The following is a 25418-nucleotide window of genomic DNA, read 5'->3' on the forward strand; positions in this document are numbered from 1 at the left end:
CGAAAAGCCCACGAGATGGCGATGGTGCTGCGCCGCCTCGCGGGCGCGGCCGGCTCGCCGTCGGCGGCCGCGCTGCTGCTCCGCCCCGCGCTCACCCGCCCGATCTCCACCGGATTCCGCGAGGAGCGCGACACCTTCGGCCCCATCCGCGTCCCCAACGACAAGTACGTGCTCGCCCTCTTCATCTCCCAGGGGCTCGCGCTCATCGATCCGTGGGATTCGTACCCGTGTTCTGACTTCTGATCTGTTCGCGTTACGGATGGCGTCGTTGATCTGGGCTGTGGCTGCTGCTTGTCGTGGTTTTTTTTTTTGTCAGGCTGTGGGGCGCGCAGACGCAGAGATCGCTGCAGAATTTTGACATTGGCGGCGAGCGCGAGCGGATGCCCGTGCCTATCATCCGCGCCTTTGGCGTGCTCAAAAAGTGCGCCGCTAAGGTATATACAATAACGCCCTAATGCCTATGTGTCCGTGGGTGGGTGGAGGGTTAAATGCATTTGATTGATAGCTTGTCTTCACGGAGTACTGCAAGCTTGGAAAGCGATTTCTGCCTCGTGTAGGAAAAGCTTCACGCCCAATTTTGTTTTCTGTAAGCAATTAGGTAACTACTACTAGCATTTGACAGTGGGAGATCCCAATTCTGAAATTAGGGCGAAATTACAAGACCATTCTGGCTGAGATCTGATAGACTTGTTTTACTGCCAGCAAAAGTTAACTGAATGCTATGTTGGTAAATGTTAGCATGTTGTTTTTAGAAAATAGCAGACTTCCATCTCAATAACATTTAGAAAATAGCAGACTGCCATCTCGATAACTAGTAGCATTTGACAGTAGGATGCCCCTATTCTGAAATTGCTAGATCATTCTGGCTGAGATTTGATAGACTAGTTTTATTACAACTTTAATACTACTTTGTTTCATATAGTACATGGCAATGAAGTGCTCCTTTCAGTTTTTACTGCCAGCAAAAGCTAACTGAATGCTATGTTGGTAAATGATTGCATCTTGTTTTACAAGATAACAGACTGCCATCTTGATAATATTTAGAAATCTTATTTCGTGTGCAGGTACAAGATTCTGAGTAATTCAACATTTTGTTTGGGTAGTTTGTAGCAGGGGCGGGCGCAGGATTTCGACACTGGGTATTCATAATAATCGTGTCTTTTGCAAGTTAAGGTTTATAGATTATATTTTCATTAAATGTCGTTTGGAGACTGGAAAAATTAGATTAAGGGATTAAAATATGTTCTGAACAAGCCTGCATGACATCTTGGGTCACGTGCTTCCATAAACGACACCGGCAATCGTTGTTGGGTTTAGATCGGAGGAGACCATTCGGCCTGAGGAGCACACATACTGTGCATGTGAGCTGAATATTAGCTGAATACCCTAAATACCTCATGCATACACTATATATATACAAAATCTTTTACCAAGATTAATGGGTATTCATCTGAATACCCATGACTTGAGCTGGGCCGCCCCTGGTTTGTAGGAAGCCTTACTACTTTATGATTTGAATTTTCAAGGTGAATATGGACTATGGCCTGGATCCAACGATTGGGAAGGCAATAATGCAGGCAGCTGAGGAGGTTGCAGAGGGAAAGTTGGATGATCACTTTCCGCTTGTGATCTGGCAAACTGGCAGTGGCACACAAAGCAACATGAATGCCAATGAGGTTCAAGTCCTACACATGCTTCTTACATGTAACGTTTATTCATTTAATATTTAATTATCTATAGCTATTGTTTTTACCAAAATATGAGCTCGTAATGCCTGCCAAATGTGAGTAGTTAGTGTTGTACTGTCTCAATAGTTGGGTAAGGTAAACCTGTTGCCTCTTTCTGTACTTTATCTGTTGGTTTTGAAGACAAAAACTTGTTAAATACCTTAAGCTATTTCTCATGTTAACATGCTATGAGCTTATGCCGGTGTTCATACTTTGCACCATTAACATTTATGATCTGTTTCTCCAGGTAATTGCTAATAGGGCAGCTGAGATACTTGGGCATAAGCGTGGTGATAAGTTTGTACACCCTAATGACCATGTGAACAGGTCACAGTCCTCAAATGATACATTTCCCACTGTAAGTGTTCTCTACTTTCTTATATCCATTCATTTCGCTGTTTCCTTCTGCAGATGTATGAATCTTGTTGATGCTGTTTCCAGGTTATGCACATAGCAGCAGCTGTAGAGATCAATTCAAGGTTTATCCCAAGTTTGGATCAGTTGCATAAGTCACTTCATTCAAAGGTTGAAATATTAGATTTCCTTTTTTGAGAATATTAGCTACCATGCTTGTCTCGTTCCTTGCCTAGCTTTTCAACTATTGACTCGGTTACAGTTTGTAAAAGCCCGTGTCCTAAATCACAGTTACCTTCAAAAGTTTCCTGTTATCTTATCTCAGGTCCTTTAGTGCGTATTCTAGCAGCCTAGATAGATGCATTAGAAATTCAAATTCTCCTGTAATCTTATCTCAGCTCTTTTACTGTGTATTCTAGCAGCCTAGATGAATGCATTAGAAATTCAAGTTTCCTGTAATCTTATCTCAGCTCTTTTGCTTGTTTTCTAGCAGCATAGATAAACGCATTAAAAATTCAAAATATCTAGGTATCTGTCTGGCCAACCTTGGATATTTATGCTATTAATTGAGTAGTGGCCCACTGTCTTTTATTTGTTCAAATTATGAATAAGGCTTTAATCTGGTTTCCATGGGCCACATATCATTTGAGAGTCTTCTTTATGCTAATGGATATAAGCTAATAGCTGGTATATGATTATAATCAGCTCTCTTATATGTCCTTGCTTGCAAATTATCCGCGAATGCGTTAAGAGCCACAGAACACATGTTTTCGCCATTTCCCATACTTTATCATAACCCCATATGCTGGTTTGGTCTTTGGATGACATGTTATTCTGTTTATTATCAGTACCTAGATGGCATATGGTTTGGTTGTACATATAGCATGGGTAAATATAATCTGATAAATTTGCCAACTCTGTGGTACAGTCTGATGAGTTCAAAGACATCATTAAAATTGGGCGTACGCATACCCAAGATGCCACCCCGTTGACTCTTGGGCAAGAATTCAGTGGTTATGCTACACAGGTAGGAATTCTCCCAGCATTTATTATCACCTTATTGATCACTATGCAATTTAGATTGTCAGAGAGGCTTATGGATTGTAGTGTACTGTATTTGCAGGTGAAGTATGGAATTGATCGAATTGCATGTACCTTACCAAGGATGTATCAGGTACTGCACTAATGTTCTTTCCCTTCTCAAATGTTAGGCATACATGAGTATCTGCTGATCATTTTCGCTCGTGTGCAGCTTGCTCAAGGTGGGACTGCAGTTGGCACTGGCTTGAACACCAAGAAAGGGTAATTGCAGTTCTTTTGTTTTGCATAAATTGTTGGATAGGGATTTGGTGCACATGGGCACCAGTGTCCAGTGCTCCCTCTAATTTCAGATTTTTAAATTTTTTAAAACCTCACACTTCTATTTCTCCAAAAATTAGGGCGTTAAATATGTAGATATATATGTATAGGAGGAGTCTACGCAAAAAAGTCCCGGTAAAAAATACTTTAAATTTTGAGAAATACAAAATAAACAAATTGCTGACAAAAAGATATACAATTTTAATACTATTGTACTACCATTTACCATCACAAATTTGTCTTTTTATATTTCCCAAAATACAATGTATTTTTTAACGGGACTTTTTTTGTATACACCTATACTGTACATATCTATATATATATTTAACACCATAATTTTTAGAGACATAGAAGTGGTGAGGTTTCAAAAAATTTAAAAATCTGAAATTGGAGGGAGCACTGGTGCCCATGTGTCAAAGACACTTTCTGTAAATTGTTAAATTATTATTTTTTATTCTTGTTGTTTGTTAATTACCCCCTTTTCATAATTTCCTATTAGTCTCCTTTGTGTAGAGTATCCATGTAGCCATCTATCCTGGGTGTTATGACCATAACAATCCAGATGAAACAAACTGTTAGTTTAGTAGAGTATATCAGTTGCTCTCAAGTGACAAGTATTTCTGTCTTAACTCATTTAGATTGTTCAAAATAAGTAGTACTCCCTCCGTTCCATATTAGTTGTAGCTGATTTGGATGTATCTAGACACATTTTGTGCATAGATACGTCTGAATCTATGACAACTAATATGGGACGGAGGGAGTATAAGTTTACTATTGTATGTTTTTGGTTGGTTATTCATTCCTTGCATTTCTCAAGTTCTTTGTGCATACATGCTTAAAATTTCATCTCGTTTTCAGATTTGATGTCAAAATTGCTGCTGCAGTGGCCGAGGAAACAGATCTACCATTTGTGACAGCAGAGAACAAGTTTGAAGCTTTGGTTAGTTGTTATGTCGACACAACCTTAAATCGCCAATAGGGTTTGTTAGTGAGGTTCCATGCAAATTCATTTGAAATTACTTGTGTAATTGAGATGTGGGACATATGTTCCCACCAAGTGTGCAGAAGAAACTGCCCTTTCATATCCCACCAAATATTTTCAGAGAAACTGTATATTTTGTATATTTTTAAATAAAAAACATAGAAACATGGAATGATGGCAATTGTCAGCAAAAGATGATTTGCTGATGATCCTTAGTACTAGTTATTAATCCAGGGCAGTTAAGAAACCATTTACTTACAAGTTACATTTATGCTAGCTGTTGAGCTTTGTTGTCTGTAGTAGCAAATGCTCCCCTTTTCTGGTTTTATTGCTAGGACTGTGCTGGTTGAATATGACATTGCCCCAAAACCCCACACACAGACACACAACTTTTATGGCTAGGATTGTTCTGTTTGGTCTAGTATTTCATAATTATGCGCTAATCTCATTTTTTCCCATAATAGGCAGCACATGATGCTTTTGTTGAGAGTAGTGGTGCCGTGAACACAGTTTCTGCATCTCTTATGAAGGTAGCAAATGACATACGCTTGCTGGGAAGGTCAGTACTCCAATCTTCTTGTCTTGTTTTTGTAATCATATTTTTCTAATATTTTGGGAACCTACTTTAACATTTGCCATATGATCACAGCGGTCCTCGTTGTGGACTTGGTGAACTTATCCTACCAGAAAATGAGCCTGGGAGCAGCATTATGCCTGTAAGTACCATATCACTATCATTTGGTTGTTTCAACATGTTAACCAATTCGAGCTTTGTTGTCTAGATTGATTTGTAACTACTTCTTTCTTTCAGGGAAAGGTTAATCCTACCCAGTGTGAGGCTTTGACCATGGTTTGTGCTCAGGTATGCTACTTGTACCTTATTTTCTTGTTTGAGTATATCGAATCTACATTTGTTTTTAGTCTAGATGCTTTTATGCAATTTGATCTATGCTTTTGATGAACAAGTGCTGCTTGTCTGAAATATCGTTTATTTCTCATCAATTATTAAATCGTTTCTGTGGTCACTATGCTATTCTGTTCTACTAATCTCTATCTTATACTCATTATATATTTTTTATGTTCTTCCTAATAACTTATTTATTTTCTGTCGAGCTGGATTAGTTAGGTATGCAGTAAGACCTTCTGAGGCATAGGTACTCCTGAGTGTTTGCAGGAAGTAATGGAGAGATTATACTTTGTTTGCACAATGGCTTTTATGCTGCTTAAAATTAAATGTTTAATAAGAAACCTGAGCATCTAAATAGGGATTGGTGGCCAACAATTACGAGTTACATACAGATTAAAGATACTATAATACAATGGCATGTTCCATCTAGCTTCTGTTCTATAATGCAATATCTTCAGAAATAAACCATGCATACGCTACCTGACTTGACCTGTCTCTGAACCCCATGTGTATTATCACTCTTTTGTTTACATCATTATTGCTGAAGTATTGGGTATATATGGCAATCATTCGGTGGTATAAGGAATTCTCCGTGGCCATATGGTAATAAACTCTTGTTTGTATTCGTGATATCACAGGTTATGGGTAATCACGTTGGTGTTACAATTGGTGGATCAAATGGGCATTTTGAACTGAACGTTTATAAACCAATGATTGCTGCTGGATTGCTTCGAGTATGATCTCTATTCTCTATGCATTATACAATATCTTTAATAATGTCTGTACTTTCATTTGAATAATCACACTAGACCCTCGTGAAAGATAAATCTGTGTACCTCTTGTTAACGTGAGTTGCCAAATTATCTCATTTTTCTGTTATTTCTACCATGCTATAATCTGATTGATGTGCCATCCTTTTTCTGCCAGTCATTGAGATTATTAGGCGATGCATCTGTGTCCTTCGAGAAAAACTGTGTCAGGGGAATAGAAGCAAATCACAAGAGAATTTCACAATTGTTGCATGAGGTAACTATGTTGATTAATTTTTTTTGATGCACTATCCTTATTTTACATTCAGACTATTATAGTTGATTAATTTCTGTCCTTTGTGCCCAGTCTTTGATGTTGGTGACATCCTTGAACCCTGTAAGTAAATTGCATTATTTGCATTGTCTTAACTTCATTTTTGTTATAAAACTTGTGAGAATTTATGCTTAATTCTCCAATGTATGTACAGAAAATTGGCTATGACAATGCTGCAGCTGTTGCTAAGAAAGCTCACAAGGAAGGAACAACACTGAAGGTGATTGTTGCATTTGTTCTGTTTGCTTTGTTCCCTGTAGTGCATTTACTCCACATTAGTTTTAAGATCATCTGTGCACTACATACCTCATGTCTTGGCTGGAATGCGAGAATTATCTAGTTTCTGTAAGGCATAAAATCGTGTATTTTGGATTAGAACGCTAAATACGTTGACATCTAGACTTATTACATTACCTGCTATTGGGCTCTTGATCACCTGTTTTTATGCTATTCAATCATGTATCATCATGTTAATATACTGCATGCTGGCGCCATGTACTTTAAACGATAGCCATTGTTCACCGTAATTATATTAATAATTCTTTGATCTTTTCCTTTTTGCCAGGAATCTGCTTTAAGCCTTGGAGTTTTGACGGAAAAAGAATTCCATGAACTTGTTGTTCCAGAGAAGATGATTGGCCCTTCTGATTAATAGCATCCTGTTATGTTTCTCTGGCAGTGTTCAGGTTGCCGCTTCCTGGTTACTAGCTCGTCCGTAAATAAAGCAAGCTAGATTTCACATCTTCAGTTCCTCGCACCACTGGAGAGTTAATTTTGCACTACCGGTGCCGGAGAAGAACATTCTTTTCCTGTTATCAACACAGGAGCAATGTGGTTCGATTAATTGGAATAGGTGCCCTTTTCTTTGATATTATCATCACGCCAACTTACCAACTTGGCAAATGATCATATAATAAGTGATATGGTGTGAAATTTAGTTACCATTATTACTCTGGAGGAAAAAAAATGAAAAAGAGAGTTCTAGATTCTTTTATTATTCTGCTTCTATGCTTCATGTGCTGTATTCATCATAACTGTGTTATCCAAAATACTGTACACGTTCTGGAAAGTACGTAATCAGATTAGTCTATGTTTAGCATGTGATAAATTCAAGACTCTGTGTAAGGCGGCCCTGCAAAATGGGTTGCTTTTCGGTCTGTTTTGGTCTGGATGCAGCGGACCGTAAACACGAAACAAGCCGTGGTCCGTATGCAGGTGGCAGAGGGCTCCAATGGCCAGGTGGCAGAGGCTTCAATGGCTCCCCGCATTTTTGTGGATCCATCTGCCCGCACCTAATCTTAGCGAATGTTAATGGTGGCCGCGGCTGCTAACTGGCGTGTGGGTGACACGGTTGCGTCCTTTCCGTCTTGCCCGCGCCACCAATTATCTTGCTGGGAGGACGACGCCCGATGAAGACCCTCTTCGCGCCCCTACCACGACGGAGCAGAGTGTCATCCTTGAGTCCTTCTAAAGCGCGCGTGAATGCGTTCTCAAAGGGCACGAAGAGCCCATCGTTGAGCTCTCTTTCAGGTCAGCGGCCTTAGAGGAGTGCGGTCGCTAGTTCATGGTGGAAGAACGGCGGGCGTGGTACGAGATGAAGAAGAAGCGGATGGCCGAAGAGGCCGCTCTACAACATGCTTCCCTCGCAGCTGCGCTGGAGGCTGAAGAGGCGGCCCGCTCGCACGCGGTCAGTGCCGCCGTCTAGGCAGCTGCGGAGCGCCTCCAGCGGGATAGAGCGGAGATGGCCTCGCCCACCACGGTAGGAGATACACGGCCCGCGACAGGATGTGCTAGGCCGCTGAGGCCATGCGCGCCGGCGACGATGGCCAAGGCAGCTCCAGCACGAGGCCAAGGAAAAGTGTGTTCACGGCCACTGAAATGTGGGCCATCGGTGGCCGCGTGCCTAGTCCGCGTTGTTCGCCCTGCCACAAACCCAACACAAATTTAGGACAGGTTTCGGTACAGATGCGGGGGCCGGTTTGGGCCTCGTATTTGGCCGCGGCGTACACCTATGGAGGATGGGAGGGGGGGGGGGGTTGGAGATGGCCTTAAGGACAGAGATTTGGTGCACACGGGCACCACTACCAGTGATCTCGTTTTTTTTAAGAAATGAAAAAACATATTTCTAAGTTTCAAAAAATTCTGAAAAGATTCCGCATATAGCGAATGACGTATCCCACAAACATGCAAAATATCAATTTTAAATCGTTTATATTCCGAGCAACACAAAAATGACAAAAGTGTAATCTTGAGTAGCCATTTTCAAATCTCCAATATATCAGATTTTGTTAATTTTATCTAGCACAAAATAAAAAGAATTTTAGATTGAGATTTTGCATGATTGTGAGATGTATCACTGAAAAACTTCAGAATTATTTTTTGATTTTCCGATAATTTATAAGATTGTATTTTTTAATGACGAGAGCACTAGAGCTGAGGAGCCAAAAGCACTTTCCGTGTAAGAAGTGCCAATCAGTTTTTCATGAAAAAATTGTCTCGAAATATATACTCCTTTGGCGCATAATATTTGTTGCTGAAACGAGTGAACATACACCCCAAATTATCTAAATACATCCGATTCAGGGACAAGAAGTATGGATAGGAGGGTATGTGTAACATCCCAAGTTTTCAACAATAATAAAGCAAGTGAGAGTTTCAATTACTCAAAATTTACAATAAACAAAAACTTTTCTATGCATATAGTGCCACATATAGATTCATGCATTTAAGTAATATTCTTTTGTGCAATTGCCATGATGAGTGTTAGCATGTTGATCTATTGATATGTGAACCCTAATCAAGATCACAAAACCCTAAATTAAGGAGAAATAAAGAAAATGGGAAAAACCCATATTCACTCACATACATCATATGCCAAAATGCAAAATCATCACCAAGGCCATAATTGCTTGCTCCCTTGCTTCTAAAATGCGTCAATATGATAAACTAACACAAATGCATCATTGGATCATGAATCAAATCAAGAGAAATCAAGAATTCATCTTACATATGATAATGGTCACTTGAGCCAAAAATATTTTCTTCACCACTTCACACCCCTGTATTTCTCAAAACCTAAACTAAAGTTTGTCAACCAAAGCCATGTCATCCAAGACCATGTCAAGGTGAATACTTTTCATGTTGACCACCCTCCCTAAAGTTGACTAGGTTGACCAGAATTAAATTGCCAAAATGGGATCTGAGAATAAAAACAAGATCATCTCAAATTTGAAAAGTTGCAAATCTTTTCCAAATTGAGTGCCACCACCACCAATACCTCACATTATTTATATCTTTGAGATTCACCAAAAAGAATTTCGAAATTTAAATATTTTTCTCTTGCGGGCATTGTGTCGAACACTTGGCAGGCATAAGATCAGAATTGTGTTACACACCTTTGTCCACTGGTTTCTTCCCTAAACCCCTTTACATTGGTGATCATTAGCTAGTTCTACACCCCCTGCCTCTAGCCCAGTACTTGCATGGTTGATTAAAGTCGAGGAGAAACACAAAAAAATGCAAAACTACACCAAGCCGGCCACCTTTGGCATCTCCACCTCCAGCCCTCGTTTTAACCCGTGCCCTTGTCCTGGAGCATCTACACAGCACAAGGAATCGAACGGTACACGCCCCAGCAACGCCAAGGCTTGGCATTGGCCAGAACGGCCGTGTCCAAAACCATGCCAGTACGCGCCCATGCCGCGGTGAGCGCGCTCTGGAGCGCGCCAGGACGCCAAGCACTCGAGCGTGATCGTCCTTGCCCTGCATCCCTACCCTGGCGTCGAGCATCCACTCCAAGCACCCTACGCACTAGACATGCTCAAGCACCACCCAGGGCCTTGTCACCGTCGTCCTCGCCGGTGAAGTACCGCGGGTACTGCGGCACTCATCACACGCGCCCGAGCCATCCTCTCGCCCTTTTCTCTGCGCCAATGCAAGTTGAGCATCGCCAGGACACCGCCTAGCCCTAGCCGTCCTTCACTTGCCCCTTGGAGCGCCAGAAGCGCCGCGCCATGGCCGTGCCCCTGCCGGCACCCCGCGGCATCCCTCGACGCTATAAATAGAGGCCCTCCCGGACGCTATCTTCACACCACTCGACTCCCCTCTCACCACCGATCATCCTCACCACCATAGTTCGTTCGATTGCTGCCGGAGACGCCGCAATTTCAAGATCGGAGCCGCCGGGGAACTCGGCTCACCGTCGACGATTGGCGCCACCCCGAGCGACGCCACCGCTACCGGGCGGCTCGGCACCCTCGACAACGTCGCCTCGTCACCGATAGAACCCCGCGGGAACTCCGGTAGCGCTCCGACCCCCTGCGACGCCGCGGCCTCGTCGGAATCTCGCCGGAGACGACGAGCGTCGTGAGCCGTTGATCGCTGATCTGATCTGACGCTCCTCCTCGCTCGTACCGCTTCGCGCGTTAAGAGCAGCCGACAGGTGGACCCCACCTCGTCAGGCAGCCCACTCGCACCCGCGGCTTGCTGGGCTGCGCAGTGTTTGGAATTTTAGTTTCGGCCCAGTAGCGTTTCCCGCCCAAGCCCAAGATTCAAACAAATGTTTAAACTTAATTTGATTTGTGCTGCGAGATGGTTTAGTAAAATTTGAATAGTTTGAAATCTGCCAAACCAAATCTAGCAAACTTTATATCATTGGAAAGCCCATGAAATTATCTAACTAATGCCACTGGCCTCATGTCCAAATTCGTATTAAATTTTAAATGACAAAAATAACAAGGCAGGGCCTTTTCTAACTTTAAATAATTATAAAGAATAATCTATAAATGATTTTAAGTTGATTCCAATTCTAATAAATCACAAATGATGTCCTCTAATTGATTATGCAGTAATATAGCCATGTTATTTGTATGATCATGGACTAGATCAAATAAGATAGTTATGTAGTAAATTCTAGAACAATTCAACTTGGAATTCAAATTTAATAAATAGTATGAGAGCTACCCTCTCATTTAAATCTTGATCCTAAGTAATATAACCAGGGGGAATGACTTAGGCTAATGAACCCCTGATAATTATTACTTAGAGATTTTAATGCATTTAAAATAATAGTATGATAATATGTGTAGTGTAGCACCTTAATTAAATTATACTCACATATAATAGATATGAAATGTTGACTTAGGTCAACCTATATTTCATACCTGATTATTATATGAAGAGATTAAATCTTATAGGAAGTAAAGAGAAGAAATGAATTGTCTCTAAGGATCTACATATCAAAACTTAAGAAATAGAAATAATGAGAGGAAATTATTTTCTCCTAAATAAGAATTCCTCAAATAAATCACCATGCCATGTTTGATTGATGATAGGACTAGAGTGTGAACTTCTTGAGTGTTTCTAGTTTAGCAAGTAAGTTTGGTTTAGTATTTATACCTCGTATTCGTATATAGACGCTAGTAACGAGGATTATCAAGAGGAGGAGGCCTATTCTCAAGAAGAGGAAGAGCACTTTGATCACTACTCAGCTCAAGGCAAGCTAACCCTTGCTAAATACAAAGGCTTAGCTCTACAAGAGCAAAGGCATTATCACACTTTAATTTTATGTTTTACCTATCCCATGTTTTTAATTAATTTTGCTTTGGCTTATTTATTTCAAAGTACTTTTTGATTTATGATTCACTTGTATAGAATAGAACCATACTTGGATTAGATGAACACCACTCAAAGCTAGATAGCACCCCTCATATAGTTGCTATTGCTAATCAATTTAAAATTGACTACTCTAGATGGGAACATGTGATGTTGGTATGAAATGGAAACCCTAGAATAATGGTTCATTCAATGGAATAACTATGAAGGTGAATAGGACCAAGAGAAGATAGTGATTTTTGATATAAACCTGATATGGTTTTGAATGCGATACCTTTCCAATTATACAGGTACCCCCACAATACCTGATTATGGGTAGGGCTTAACTAGCAACTTGTGTATTTTAGTATGGGTTCCCTCTAAACAAGCATCATAGGGGTTACGCTGAGGCTGCCTCCGTATGTGAGAAATGATGTGAATATGAGGTGAATGTACGACCCAAGCCCTGTGCGGTTCCGGGTTAACGGTTGGTTCTCACCGGGAGGCCAAGCTCATGGGGAGAGGTGCCTATACTAGGACATATAAGTGAAAGGTTATGATTGATGATCCGCGTACTGAGTTACGATGATTCGGGGTTATCCTCGACGGATGAAATCAATAGTTGTGGCACAAGAGTATAACCTCTGCAGAGTGTTAACCTATTCGAATAGCCGTGTCCACGGTTACGGACGGTTGGAAAGGCCATACTACTTCCTTTATCAGAATTTATGTTGGAATAATGATGGTGATTGGGAATTGATTTGAAGCTCAAATGAAGTGTGGGAATGACACTAATGTTCCCATTTGAGTTAGTCTATTTGAATAATGAGGATTTTAGTAAATGTCTATCAAAAGAAAACTTGGCTTTATGCAAATAAACCTAGAGCTTAATACCCCTTTACTACACTTAATATGTTTTACCATAGTATTAGTTTGCGAGTACTTTAAAAGTACTCATGGCTTTGCCCTGGCTATTCAAATGCCAGACTATGAAGAGGAGCAACAGTATCAGGATGACGGACAGCAGGACGTCTACGATAACTAGGATCGTCTTCTAACGTCAAGCGTTGCCTGTGGAATATAGAGTCCACTACTACTACGCTTCCGCTACTTATGTGTGATGTTGAACAATCTATTTGTGTAATATTGGATCATGTGATCCCTTGTTGTAAGACCTTATGTGTTGTAATAAATGATGACTCTGAACGACTTACTATTATGTCTCGCAAAAACAATCTTCCTGGGATTGCGATGTATGATATAATAGGGCATCCGGACTTAAAAACCCGGGTGTTGACAGTATGCTCCCTCTATTTTGAAATGCATTTTACACATATTTTAAATGTTAAAAAAATTTAAACCGATTTGTCATGTGACGTGTGTAAAAAATATAAAACTCAGTACTAAAAAATAATGTTTTTCACAAGATAAGTATTTTTTATTTTTTATATAGACCACACAATATTTCTTTTTGTGAAACTTGACTAATGCACATATATTACGAAGATGTACATGTAAAAATTTTTGTCAAAATTTTTCAACACTTCAAAATATAATTTTTTGGTAGAGAGAGAATACGTACCCGAGAGCGGAATTGAATTTCCGGGAAAGGAGGGAGTAGTTTACTTTTTTGGGAAATTTTACTACAGGACACCGTTATTTTTTGGCATTTACTGACCGCTCGATTGTGTCTTTGCCAGGTACCATTATAATTTCGTGGCACATTTGCCAGTCATCACACGCAAAAGTGCAAAACTTACCATTTTGGGGTTGGTGGTGTGTTCTGGCAAATGTGTCACAAGCAAAGACACAATCGAGCGGTGTGTTTCAGTAAATGCCAAAAATAACGGTGTCCTGTAGCAAATTTTCCCTACTTTTTTACTTCGATAAAAAAAAGGGTCAAAGGTGCATCTTGTAGATTGCTATGTAAATACATATGTAATCATCTAGTTTGTAGCGGAGTAGATTTTGATTTAAGTCTAGCCGTGTGTGTATCCAGGTAACCTCTCGGGTTAACCTCTCCATAACCTCTCGGGTCGCCCCCGCCCGAGCGATCCCGGAGGACCTCCGCCGCCGCCTCTAGCCAGCTGCTCTCCGGCCTCGCCTGGCCGCTGCCCTCGCCGGCGGCGGTGGCAGCGCCCGTCCCGCCAAAGACGGAGGGCATGAGAGGGCGCATTCGACTTCGCATCAGGGTGGTGGGCGAGGTGACGGCGGGTTTTGGCATTCTACAGCAGAGGGATTCAGTGGGAGGCACGGTGGGAGGCGCGTACGGATGAGGCGGCCGGTGGTGGCCGACGGCGGCTGCGGTGGTTCCGGTGGGCAACGGCGGCTCGGGGATATGGGCCGATTTGGGCCGATCTGGGTCTGATTCGGCTGCCTGGCTTGCTGGATCCCATGTCACGCGCTTGCCAGCCGAGCAAGTTGGCTATTCCTCGGTCCCGGCACTTTGTCTTCTCCTCTGTCGTCAAGCGATGGCGTGGGGGCTTTTGGCGCGGCTTTTGAATAAAGGTGGGTTTTCTAGGGTTTCTCTTGTGCGAAGATGAAGACCTACCTAAGGCGTGTCCTTCTTGATCTAGCCGGAGTGCTGAGTTTCAGAAGGCTCTGTCTGCGAATGTAACAGTGCACCTTATGCCTGGAGTTTGCTGGATCAGGAGGTATCGGTCGTGCGCTCCAATTGCTTTTTATTCCGACCATTTGGTTCTGGAGGGAGAGACGCGAAGCTCTGTTCTGTGTTTCCATCAGATGACATTTTAGTCCATGGTGAAGTTAGAGGCGGAGAATATCATGATGGCCGGATTGAAGGACTAGCAATGTAGATTTCAGTCTTTGCACTGTTGAGGAGTTTTCTTGGTGTATGCAAGTGGAGGCGACAACACTGTGAAATTTAGAGTCTTACCTTTCAGGGTAAAAATCTAAGGTATAGCCTTAATTGATTGTGTCTGGCAATGACTTTATTGATGACATTGTTTTGAGAGCGGGGACTATCTTCAGGGTGAAAACCTAAGATCTTCGATCTAGCGACGATGACGCTTGTGGAATGTTCCCTGGAGGCGTCGCTTTTAGAAAGTCTGGAGTTCAGGTGTTATCTTGGTGGTGGTTGTATTGTTGCTACTAAGGCTAGAATATCACAATGGGACTTTTATTTTCTAGTTTATTTTTCTATTTTTGGCTCTATGCATCCGTACCGCTGTTAGGTTATTGCGTTGTTATAGAGAGTGAGTGTAATTGGCATCTCTCGATATTAATATATTCTCTTTATCGAAAAATTATAGTTTTTTTAGAAACACAGTACAAACGCAGACGCTCGCATACACGCGCATACACTCACCCTATCCCTATAAGCATCTCCGAAAGACTGAGCCGGCGGATTGGATCTTGAAATTGACGAAGTCACCACAGGCGCCTCGCTGTCGACGGTAACATCGTCTCCCACTAAATGAATATTCCGTCTTTATGAGACACACAGATGTCAAACCTGAGGTTTGAACTCTCGTGAGCTGGGGTACGACCACCCTTCTAACCACCCAACCTCAGGTTAGTTCTCATCGAAAAAGTATAGCTGTAAGCGTGTTCATGTAATATTGTTACTTTTTTTTGAGATAATATTGTTACTTAGAATGTGTATGTGTACACGATATTAGAACACCAACATCTGCCTAACTTATTTCGAGAAAATGCAAAAGCTTTACGTCTTGGTGTACTGATAAAAGGATAATTTTTTTCAATACCAAGAAAAGTCAACACCCGAGATTACAACGCGACGCCACCATGAGATTAGGTCCTGTCGGAAGCAGCTCCAATGACCCGTCTGTGTGATTCAAAGGGACCTCCAAAAGATTTTTGACGCGCCGGATAAAATTCATCGACTAGTGACCGTCCCTACACGAGTTTTGCGTTGGGCGTGGCTTAATATTCTGTCCGGCGTTTCCATGTTGTCCCCAACCCATCGGGAATGGCGAACGCTAGGGGCGAAAATCGGTCGTGGGCCCCGCTCTGCTGCTGTATGATGCGTCATCTGCGAGCAGTCCGGCGCGTAACGTGCGTCTTCGCGTCCCGCGCCGCGCATGCCAGCTATAGCCTGTAGGTGTCCCATGCGCGCATGCGGCTTGGCCTTTGTCCTGCTTTGATTCCTCCTGCCACAAGACTAGCTATGAGTATTTGCAACAAAAAAAGTAATCAGGGTACAACAAAAGTAATCTAGCTTAGCTGTTTACAACAAAAAGTTATCAGGGTGTGGTGTTTACAACAATAGCTAACAACAATTTTTTTTAGGACAATAAAGGCTTTGTTATTGTTGTTGTACAACAAATGAGTAAACCATTTACAATAATAATTATCAACAAAAATAACAAAAATTGAGTATTTACAAAAATATTTAAAAAATGATTTTACAAAAAACAACAATTTAGCACTAATAATTTTTTGCGCCAAAATATCTTTACAATAAATATCCAATATATTTACAACAAGAAATTAACAACAAAATCAACATTTTTTTATTTAGGTGTTTACAATAACATAGCTTCATGCCAAAAATATCTTTACAATAAATCAGCAACATATTTACAATATTAATTAACAACAAAAACAACAAATTATTTTAACAAAAAAATAATTCCTATTTCAAAAATATCTTTACAACTAACCATCAATATATTTACAACAACAATTAACATTAAAACCAACAAAATATTACCGTTCCAACCTCCTTGACCATCTCTGCCGGTACTCCAACGCCGACGACGGCACCGATGTCCAGCAACGGTACTTGGGGGTCAGGGTGGTGCCGTATCCAAGCAGTTGGAGGCGCCGAGAGCGCTCGCCGGAGGTGGGGGCGCAGATAGATGAGGAGCAAAGGAGCACCCGCCGGGAGGAGTAGGGGCGTCACGCTCGCCGTAGTCAAGCGGTTGGAGGCAGAGAGCGAGCTCGCCGGAGGTGGGGGCGCAGCTGGATGGGGAGCAAAAGGTGTGCTCGAAGGGAAGGAGATGGGGCGGCGAGCTCGTCGGTGAGGAGCTGGGCGGCGCGCTCGCCGGGGGAGGAGCTTGGGCGGCGAGATCCCCGAGGCGTCACGCTCGCTGTAGTCAAGCGGTTGGAGGCAGAGAGCGAGCTCGCCGGAGGAGGGGGCGCAGCTGGATGGGGAGCAAAAGGTGTGCTCGACGGGAAGGAGATGGGGCGACGCGCTCGCCGGGAAAAGGAGCAGGGGCGGCGAGCTCGTCGGGGAGGAGCTGGGCGGCGCGCTCGCCGGGGGAGGAGCTTGGCGGCGAGATCGCCGGGGGAGGAGCTTTGGCGGCGAGATCACCGGGGAAAGAGCAGGGGCGGCGATGTGCTGTGCTGTTTCTGAGGATGAAAAAAGATTTCTGTAGCTAGCGATAGGATAAGGCAAGGTGGGACCCATTCATGTGCAGGTCGCTAGGAAGGAACAACCGATTTTCTGAGATCCATCGGTGGGCTGATGGAAAGCGTTTTCCATAGGAATGACCTGGGCCTGCCGGACACGAGTCATGCCACACTGAACCCGTCATTTGGACCAGCCCTGTGACTCTGTGAGAGGCACACCAGCTGGTCAAAATTAATAAAGACCCATGCGGGCCGGTTTATTTCATTATGGCGGCGCTGATTCCTCGTCAGGCGGCAGGGACGATGTCCTGTCGTCGACGCTTCCACTTTCCCACGCAGCGGCGTGTGGGTTTCCCACGCGCCTGGCTGTGTAAATGTTGGAGCGACCTCTTCCCGGAGATAAATAGGACTCGGCATAGCGCGGGCCGCTCACTTCGAGCTCGCCTCCTTCATATTTAAAACCGCCAATTCTCCGTGTATGAATAACAAAAATTTCAATGTTATCTTGTATACAATAAGATTCATGATAAATCTCTACAAGTTAAGCAAGCTTATTCACGTTAACCCTAGAAATGAGTCTATATTTTTTTATACCTAGTTCATGTTCTCGGTTCGAAGTCGATTTTGCGAAGTGTTCATTAAAACAAGCATACCTTTTTCATACCAAGTCTGACCATGCAAATTGTTCAGGAAAAAACACATGCATATAAATGCATTCGCTTGAAATCAATGTAAGGCGGCTAACCTGCCTTGCCCTAAGGGGAGCTTCGCCCCTGATCTCACCGATACATGTCAGAGCGCGACCATGAACCACAGGAGCCATGCCTCCTCCTCAGGACCCCCACTACGACATGGCTCCTCGTTTCTGCCCAAGACTTGTCCACATGACTGCTCACGAACTCGACAAATCAGAAGACAAGCTAGCTCAGTTGACGGATTTAATGGAGGAGAAAAGGGATCGGGAAGAACAACATGATGCAATTATGGGACCGGCTCGGCCAGAGATTTCTAGAGCCCATGTCTAGCTATACGTGGAAACAACAGCGGGGCCTGACAAGAAAACCTAGGCAGGCCAATAGGCTGAAGAGAACTAAAATAACTGGCTAAATTTTACAAATTTATAGGCATAAATCTCTTGGAATGGACGGACATAGCCTGGTTTTGTTTCAACTAAGCCCCGCCCCTGTAGAAATACATTTAGAATACCAATAGAATAAAGCAGAGATACATGTGGGCCCGAGCAAGATGTTCACGTCGGTTAGTGGAACACCGGGTGCTCCATAGCCATGTACAATGGGAGTGGCTTAGAGGGGTGCTTAGGAAAATAAAACATGCATTTTATTAAGCTCCGATGCTTATTTGTACATGAGATGTGCCTAGTAGGCATCTCTCTAAGTCTCTAGTACAAATGATGCTTACATCTGCGAGTTTCCACCAGGCTCACCATCACCGGCCAAGACGTATTTAATACTACCTCCGTTTCCAGATATAAGGGTATGATTTTTTGAGGAAATTCTAAAATATGGAGTGTATTGCGTTGCACCACTGGTTTGAACAACATTTTTAAGGATTTAATTACCTGTTCTTAGTTTATACAAACTCCTCTATTTTTCTCACGTCCATTGTCCATTTTGGTACTTCCGTCTAAGTCTAGTGTAATTTTTTCTATATGCGCATTCTTTAATTTTCATGGCAGAAAAATATACACCTTATATCTTAACCCTGTCATTTTTCTGTAAATCATTTCATTTATAAATTACTACGGCAGCAAAACATGATTTTTCAGCTTGGAATTTCCAGTTGAAAAATGAAACTATTTGTGCCAAACGAGATCTAAAGTGTTAAGTAGAGGCTTACAAGCCTGCGAGGCATGCATAAATATGAGGTGATAGGATCAGCCAAAAATCAGTTCAGTTGAGGAGGACGAGTCCATGATCTGCTTGAGTGTGCTGTCCTTTTCCTCGTCGGTCCACGAGTGTTGCTGCGTAACCATCTCCCAGTCCCAGAGCCCCTTTTCCTCAGCATGAGCATTCTTCAACATAATGATATGGCGCAATGCTGTGCATATACCCATGACGAACTTAACAAGGTAGATCTGCCTCTCGGCTGCATCAAAACCAGCCATGACAAATTCCTTGAGGTGATGGTGCCGAAGCATTGTGGGTTCCCAGGGTATCTCGTCACCGGGCTTCTCTGAACAAGGGGCTATGTGGATGTGAAGGGTCTCTAGAGAAGGCGCAGTCTCGAGGAGGAGACGGGGCCACGAGACATCCCAAGATGAAGGCAACTCTGCAACCAGTAGCTTCCTCAGGTTAGGCAGCAAGCAGGATGGCGAGGTTGATGGCACGATCCATCTGTCAGGTCCAGTGAACCGGACAATCAGATTAGTTATGCCTGGGGTGCAGCCAAGAAACAAGTCGAGCTCTAGGTACTGAGCAAGGAATTGGCGAAATCCCTCCAGTGCGATCCCAATCTTACGGCTGATGTTCCAGTGCCTGAGGCAGGGAAAGGAAGCGGACTCAAAGAGCACTCGAGTGTCCAGTGAGGCTAGGCTCTCGAGACTGGGAAGGGCCCTCAGCCACATGGATCGGAATCTGCATTTGCTCACCACGAGCTCCCTGATCTCCGAGCTAGGAGCGTCCACCACGACCATGTCGCCGCTGCAGTGGCAGGAGTTGAGATGCAGCACCTGTAGCTTGGTGCACGAAGTGAAGACCGCCTCGTAGGCTGCCGCTGGAGATTCTGGTATATCTTGAAGGACTAGCATAGTAAGGGCGTTGAATCCATGCAACGGCGGGAGCACACATCCACCAAGCTTGAGCCTTTGCAAGCATGAGCCGCGGGGATCCTTGCACAAACCATGGCTGGGGAACTCATGGACGTGCCGTTGCCAATGGAATGGCTTAGCCACGGCCTCCAGATCATTGACCACCCAAACATCGATGGCCTTGGCGATTAACTGGTTGATGCGTGCCGTGTGGGGGGTGATGAAAAACTCGAGCTTCAGCTTACTCAACTTCCGGCGAGCTCGTAGGGCATCAGCCTCCAAAACAATCTTGACATATCTGGTCAAGGCGCGCATGGCGCGGCGCTCGTACCTCCTTATGTTCGGCATGAGCTCCCTGGTCATGGCGCCGATCCTGTACTGTACATCAGTTCCCTTACTGTACATGTCGCGCTGGAAGAGGACCAGCCGCTGGTACGGCGGCGGGAGTATGTCGCTGACCCTCAGGTCCAGGGCCGGGAGCTCGCGGGGTAGGTGGGCCCAGCGCCTCGAGAGCGAGCCCGTGCCGAGCGCCGCGCGGGTGTCGAGGCGGCGCAGGATGATGAGGAGGAGATCGTCCGGGAGGGCGCTGATCCGGTCTTCACCCCGCCGGCGCGTGAGCAGATCCTTGCAGCTCCGAGCAGCGATCAGCAGAGGTGGTGGCCGCCGACGGCGATCCGCCAGGTGCAATAATCGACTGGTCCCTCTCCTGGCCATGACTGAATTGCGCGATGAATCGAGAAGCGAGTATATCCATCCGTTTGGCTCGCTACCGCGCTTGCGATTAAATCGAAACCTCTCCGGATTCGGGAGTTTTGTGTATATCAACGACTTTGAATCGGAGTAGAAACAGCAACAATCCGAAAGGGTCTGGGTACGCGGCGAGGAGGTGTGATGGGATCGCATAATAACCGCCGATTTCCGGCTCGGAGAGCAAAAAAACACGTCGTTTAGATCCCGCATCGGACCCCCATTTTAAAAAATTCGGATCGCCCCGATTCGTGTCGCACGACCCCCAAGTTCCCGGGTCGGAGGGGCTGTGCGAGGCCGGCCTCCATCCATTTCCGCCCCTTGGCGTGAAGGAAGTTTCATCTCTCCCCTTCCCCTCTTCCTCCCGGCAACCGCACCTGCGCGTCGCCACAGATCTCGGCCTCCCCTGCCCTGCCCTTCCGATTCCGACTAGTACAAGCACGCGTGCACGCCTCGTCGGTAAGCTTTTTCCCAAGCTCGTCCCAGCCGCGAATCTGCCGCCGTAGCTCTAATGGTCTGCCGCGGTTGTCGCGCCTTTGCAGATGAACCCGTGCGCGTTGTTTTTGTTGGAGGATTCGTCCTCCTCCGACGACTCGGACTTGGAGGAGCTGCTCCACGACGACCTCGAGCAGACGACGGTGATACTCGCGGCGGCGGCCACAGACGTGCGGTCGAATAGGCGGAAGGGCTCGACCATGGGGTGGCTGTGCATCCTGCGGAACCGCGCCCTCGGCCACACCTTGCTCATGCGCGACTATTTCGCTGAGGTACCGACATACCCACCCCATCTTTTTCACCGCCGGTACCGAATGCGACGATTTTGTTGATCTTTGTTCAACAAAATCGTCGCAATGTGTGAGAACAACACGCCCTACTTCAAGCGCAAAAGGAATGCCGCCAGGCTCTTGGTGTTTAGTGTGCACCAGAAAATATCCGCCGTCATGCGCACGTTTGCATACGGCATTCCGGTGGACTAATGACGGAGAACGAACAACGGGGGTGGCCGGGCATGCTAGGAAGCATAGATTCTATGCATTGGACATAAAAAAATTATCCAAAAGCTTGGCAAGATTTGTATTGTGTCCGGAGCGGTGACCCAACAATCGTTCTTGAGGCCGTTGCATCGCAATATCTTTAGATTTAGCAGAATTTTTTTGGTTTGCCCGGTTCACTCTACGGTATCAATGTCTTGCATAGATCCCATCTTCTTGGCCGGCTTGCTAAAGGTGATGCCCCGGCTTGCAACAACACCGTCAATGGGAGGAAGTACACAATGGGGTACTACCTTGCCGACATTATATACCTGGATTGGACCCACATTTGTGAAAATCATCCGAGAGCCAGGGAACATAGCTGAAATTGAGTTTGCAAAAAAATAAGAGGCAGCTCGGAAAGATATAGAACGAGCTTTTGGTGTTTTGCAAGCTAGATTTGCAATAGTCCGAGGACCTGCCCAATTTTGGGATATGGACACACTCAAGGACATCATGACCACCTGCGTCATTCTACATAATATGATTATTAAGAATGAAAGGGGTTTGAACTTATACTTTTTCTTTGATAATGTTGGCACTCGAATCAAACCTGCAAGAAATCCAGATACCGTGCAAGCATTCCTTGAAACATACCGTCAGATTGAGAATGACAAGGATGCAACACAGCTCCAGGAAGATCTTGTTCGCCACCATTGGCAAAGGCACGGCAACTAGGATTTATTTGTGTTCCAATTTGTTGTTTGCTTCATTTGTGGTTGTACCATTTGTGGTTGTACCATTTGATTCATATTGTTCGAAAACATTTGTTCCAGTTTGTATTGTTTGTAATGTATGACAGTAAACATTCGTGTAATAACTTGGATTATTGTTGTATTTATCCTATCAATTTGTGTAATAATTTAGATTGTGTTATTTTGCAAAACCCTGTGTATCCGGTTTTGTTTGCGGTCCGAAAAACAGCCGCGCAGTCCAGATGCGCCAAACGTGGCCCGCATAACAGCATATTCCCGGTGCATCTGGACTGTGCGTCCGTTTTCGACCCCCAAAACGTGTTTGGGGTGACCTGGATAGGCGGATATGGGGTTTGCGGTTTGGGGGATCTGCTAGAGATGCTCTATATTTCTAGCATATCCCCATATCGGCCTGCAAACGCCACTTCGGGCCGATATGGATGCTTCATACGTTTTTTGGGCCAGGCCAGACCCCGCATCGACGGCTTTTTCCAGGCCGCAGCCTAAACCCATGTTTTGCCCACATATATGACGGTCGGCGAGGCGGATGGGGGCCAAACCCCATACGCTCCTCCACCTCTCCACCTCCCGCCCACATATATGATGGCAGCGAGCAATCCACCGTAGATCCACCGTAAATCGAGCACCCCGAGCTCCGTCGGGCGAAGATGGTGGCGGGAAAGGGCCGAAGCGGGCGCGAGGGCAGCCAGATTGGCCGCGACGGGAGCTCCACCGAGCGCGACGAGAGCTCCGCCGGCGAGCGGGAGAAGACGGAGGAGCAGAAGCTGCGCTCCGACGCGACGCGCATCCGCGGTAGCTACCGCTACCGCAACTACGGCCTGGCGGCGCCGCCCGCCTTCGCCAAGCGCAAGTCGGAGCGGTACCGCCGCGGACGCGCGTCCTCCCCTTCCGCGGCCTCGTCGTCATCGGGGTCGAGCTCCCGCCAGCGCCCGCCGATGGCGTTGGTGGTGAAGATGGAGGTCGACGCCGAGCCGGAGCCGCCTCCCTCACTTCGCCCCGGGCGACTACCTCGACGACGAGCAGTTCAAGCTCTTCCTCCCACAGCTCGGCGTCAACGCGGGCCTCGCGGGGGGCGACTTCGTCGTGAAGCGCGAGCTCAACACCGTCGTCGTCCTCGTCGCGCGCTCCAGCCAGCAGGACGCGGACAAGGCCGACGAATGGAGGCACATCGTCGCCGAGCAGGACCGCGTCTTCGTCGACCTCGTCAGCGATGAGGAGTGAGGAACCGACGCGCCGCCGCCACGGCACATGGTTCCGGTGAGTATCCCGGAGCCGATTTTGCTGCAATGTAGTGCCGTGGCGGCGGATTGTTTTACTTTTTGATGTAATGTAGTGCTGCAATGCAGTTGAATTTAGGATGAACTGCAAGCGTGAACTGTCTGATCGAACTCTTCCGTCTTGCACGCGTTTCTTTTATTTTACAGTTTCATATCGCGTATCTGAACTGCGTGCGTGCTTTTCGAACCCCAAATCCGTTTTAGTGTGACTTGGATACCGGATTTGAAATTTGGAGTTTGCCGTATCACTAGAGATGCTCTTAGTCCCCTGCATGGACACAACGCCGCTCGGGCCGTGGGCATTGCCGCGCCCAGACTCATCAAGCGATTCAACTTGCAGATAATAGCTGTTTTTGGTACTGTAGAATGTAGAAGAAACAAATCCAGACTTGGTGTTGTGCATATGTGGACGATGAGTCGATGGTGCGTGTGCAAGCAGGTGTCAATGTGTTCGGAGTGTCACTGATTTGGTCTCAACCTATTTTCTACTGCTTTGCATCTCAACCTATTGAGAGCATCTCCACTTGACCCTAGGGTTTATAAGAGGGTGGGTATGTTGAATCGTGGAGAAGGGTAATGATTGGTTTATAAAAGGATTTTGTATTGAGCCTCGGACGAGAAAGTACGTCCGGTTGACAACAAAACTAAGTTCTCTTACGGCAACACAAAGTGTATAGAATTGTGATTCTGTGTTCCGGGTTTGGAACTGCGAACTCCATGAACTTCTGGAAATCCTCTAAATGCTGACGAACATAGTTTTTCAGAACAAAATCAACTAAAAATTTGCATTTGCCTACAAGTTTCTAATCTAGGCTGTAGCTAATGCATGATACACGTATTTATATTATTAAAATTAATGCGTACGCTCGTACTCACTCATTGCCTCTTGAACCCCTGCTTAGATCCTCGTACTCACTCATTGCCTCTTGAACCCCTGCTTAGATCCGGAGTTATATAAGGAGAAGCTACCACGAACCTCGAAGACGAAGATTTCAACCACTAAAAGAGACAGGAACCAGTCAGAGGAGTCAACGAAGTCAACTATTACATCATTCATGATGAAAAACTAGACTACAGGTAGAAAGAAACTAGCTCCCTAATCCTAGCACCTAAGTAGCTAGAGTCCCGTCATAGTTTTTTGAGCAAGTCTAGTACCTCTATACAGAGGTGGCCCTAGTGGAGTCCAAGGTGGGCCTCCACCCCCTAGCCCATGAATTTTTTTCCTATTATTTACAAGTAGTTGGCCCATTTGTCCATCGAAAGTCAGCCTAAATCTCATTTTTAGCCCCCTCAGCCGATTTAGCCCCCGCCTGCCTCTATAGGTAGAGCTTGTCATGATAACTGAATTTTAACTTGACTTGATGGAATTGAAGTAGCTCATCAAGTCAAGCGTTATAAACTTCAGTGTGATCTTTGCTAAAACCTTGTTTTGGGTAGACATAATTTGATCCATATGTTGGATCAAATGGAACTAAAACTATTACACAACACTTTAAGTGAGGATCAAATATCAAATCCTATAAAGGATCATAACATGGT

The 25418-nt window shown here is 44.8% G+C and overlaps 2 protein-coding genes across 2 annotated transcripts; one reads left to right on the forward strand and one right to left on the reverse strand.

The window, feature by feature from the left end:
* On the forward strand, positions 1–7409 carry LOC124702412 (fumarate hydratase 1, mitochondrial-like). The gene is made up of 17 exons (XM_047234553.1): positions 1–164; positions 317–434; positions 1527–1676; positions 1975–2085; positions 2169–2252; positions 3010–3108; positions 3205–3255; positions 3334–3383; positions 4299–4380; positions 4887–4981; positions 5072–5138; positions 5234–5284; positions 5968–6063; positions 6257–6355; positions 6446–6475; positions 6567–6632; positions 6978–7409. The coding sequence occupies exons 1-17, from the start codon at positions 16–18 to the stop codon at positions 7062–7064; spliced, it is 1485 nt and encodes a 494-aa protein (XP_047090509.1). The 5' UTR covers positions 1–15; the 3' UTR covers positions 7065–7409.
* An 11759-nt stretch (positions 7410–19168) lies between these two features.
* On the reverse strand, positions 19169–20822 carry LOC124695589. The gene has a single exon (XM_047228416.1). It carries the CDS (start codon positions 20820–20822, stop codon positions 19236–19238), a length of 1587 nt encoding a protein of 528 aa, XP_047084372.1. The 3' UTR covers positions 19169–19235.
* Between the last annotated feature and the right edge of the window lie 4596 nt (positions 20823–25418).

The sequence above is a fragment of the Lolium rigidum genome, chromosome 3, assembly GCF_022539505.1.
Source record: "Lolium rigidum isolate FL_2022 chromosome 3, APGP_CSIRO_Lrig_0.1, whole genome shotgun sequence".
NCBI classification, from domain to species: Eukaryota; Viridiplantae; Streptophyta; class Magnoliopsida; order Poales; family Poaceae; genus Lolium; species Lolium rigidum.

Excerpts from the sequence above, each read along its gene's own strand:
- LOC124695589 (XM_047228416.1), bottom strand. The coding sequence starts at position 20,822 with ATGGCCAGGAGAGGGACCAGTCGATTATTGCACCTGGCGGATCGCCGT.
- LOC124702412 (XM_047234553.1), top strand. The coding sequence starts at position 16 with ATGGCGATGGTGCTGCGCCGCCTCGCGGGCGCGGCCGGCTCGCCGTCG. Across the intron at positions 2,086-2,168 it reads CAAATGATACATTTCCCACT|GTTATGCACATAGCAGCAGC; the intron begins GTAAGTGTTCTC and ends TGCTGTTTCCAG. Across the intron at positions 6,476-6,566 it reads TGGTGACATCCTTGAACCCT|AAAATTGGCTATGACAATGC; the intron begins GTAAGTAAATTG and ends ATGTATGTACAG.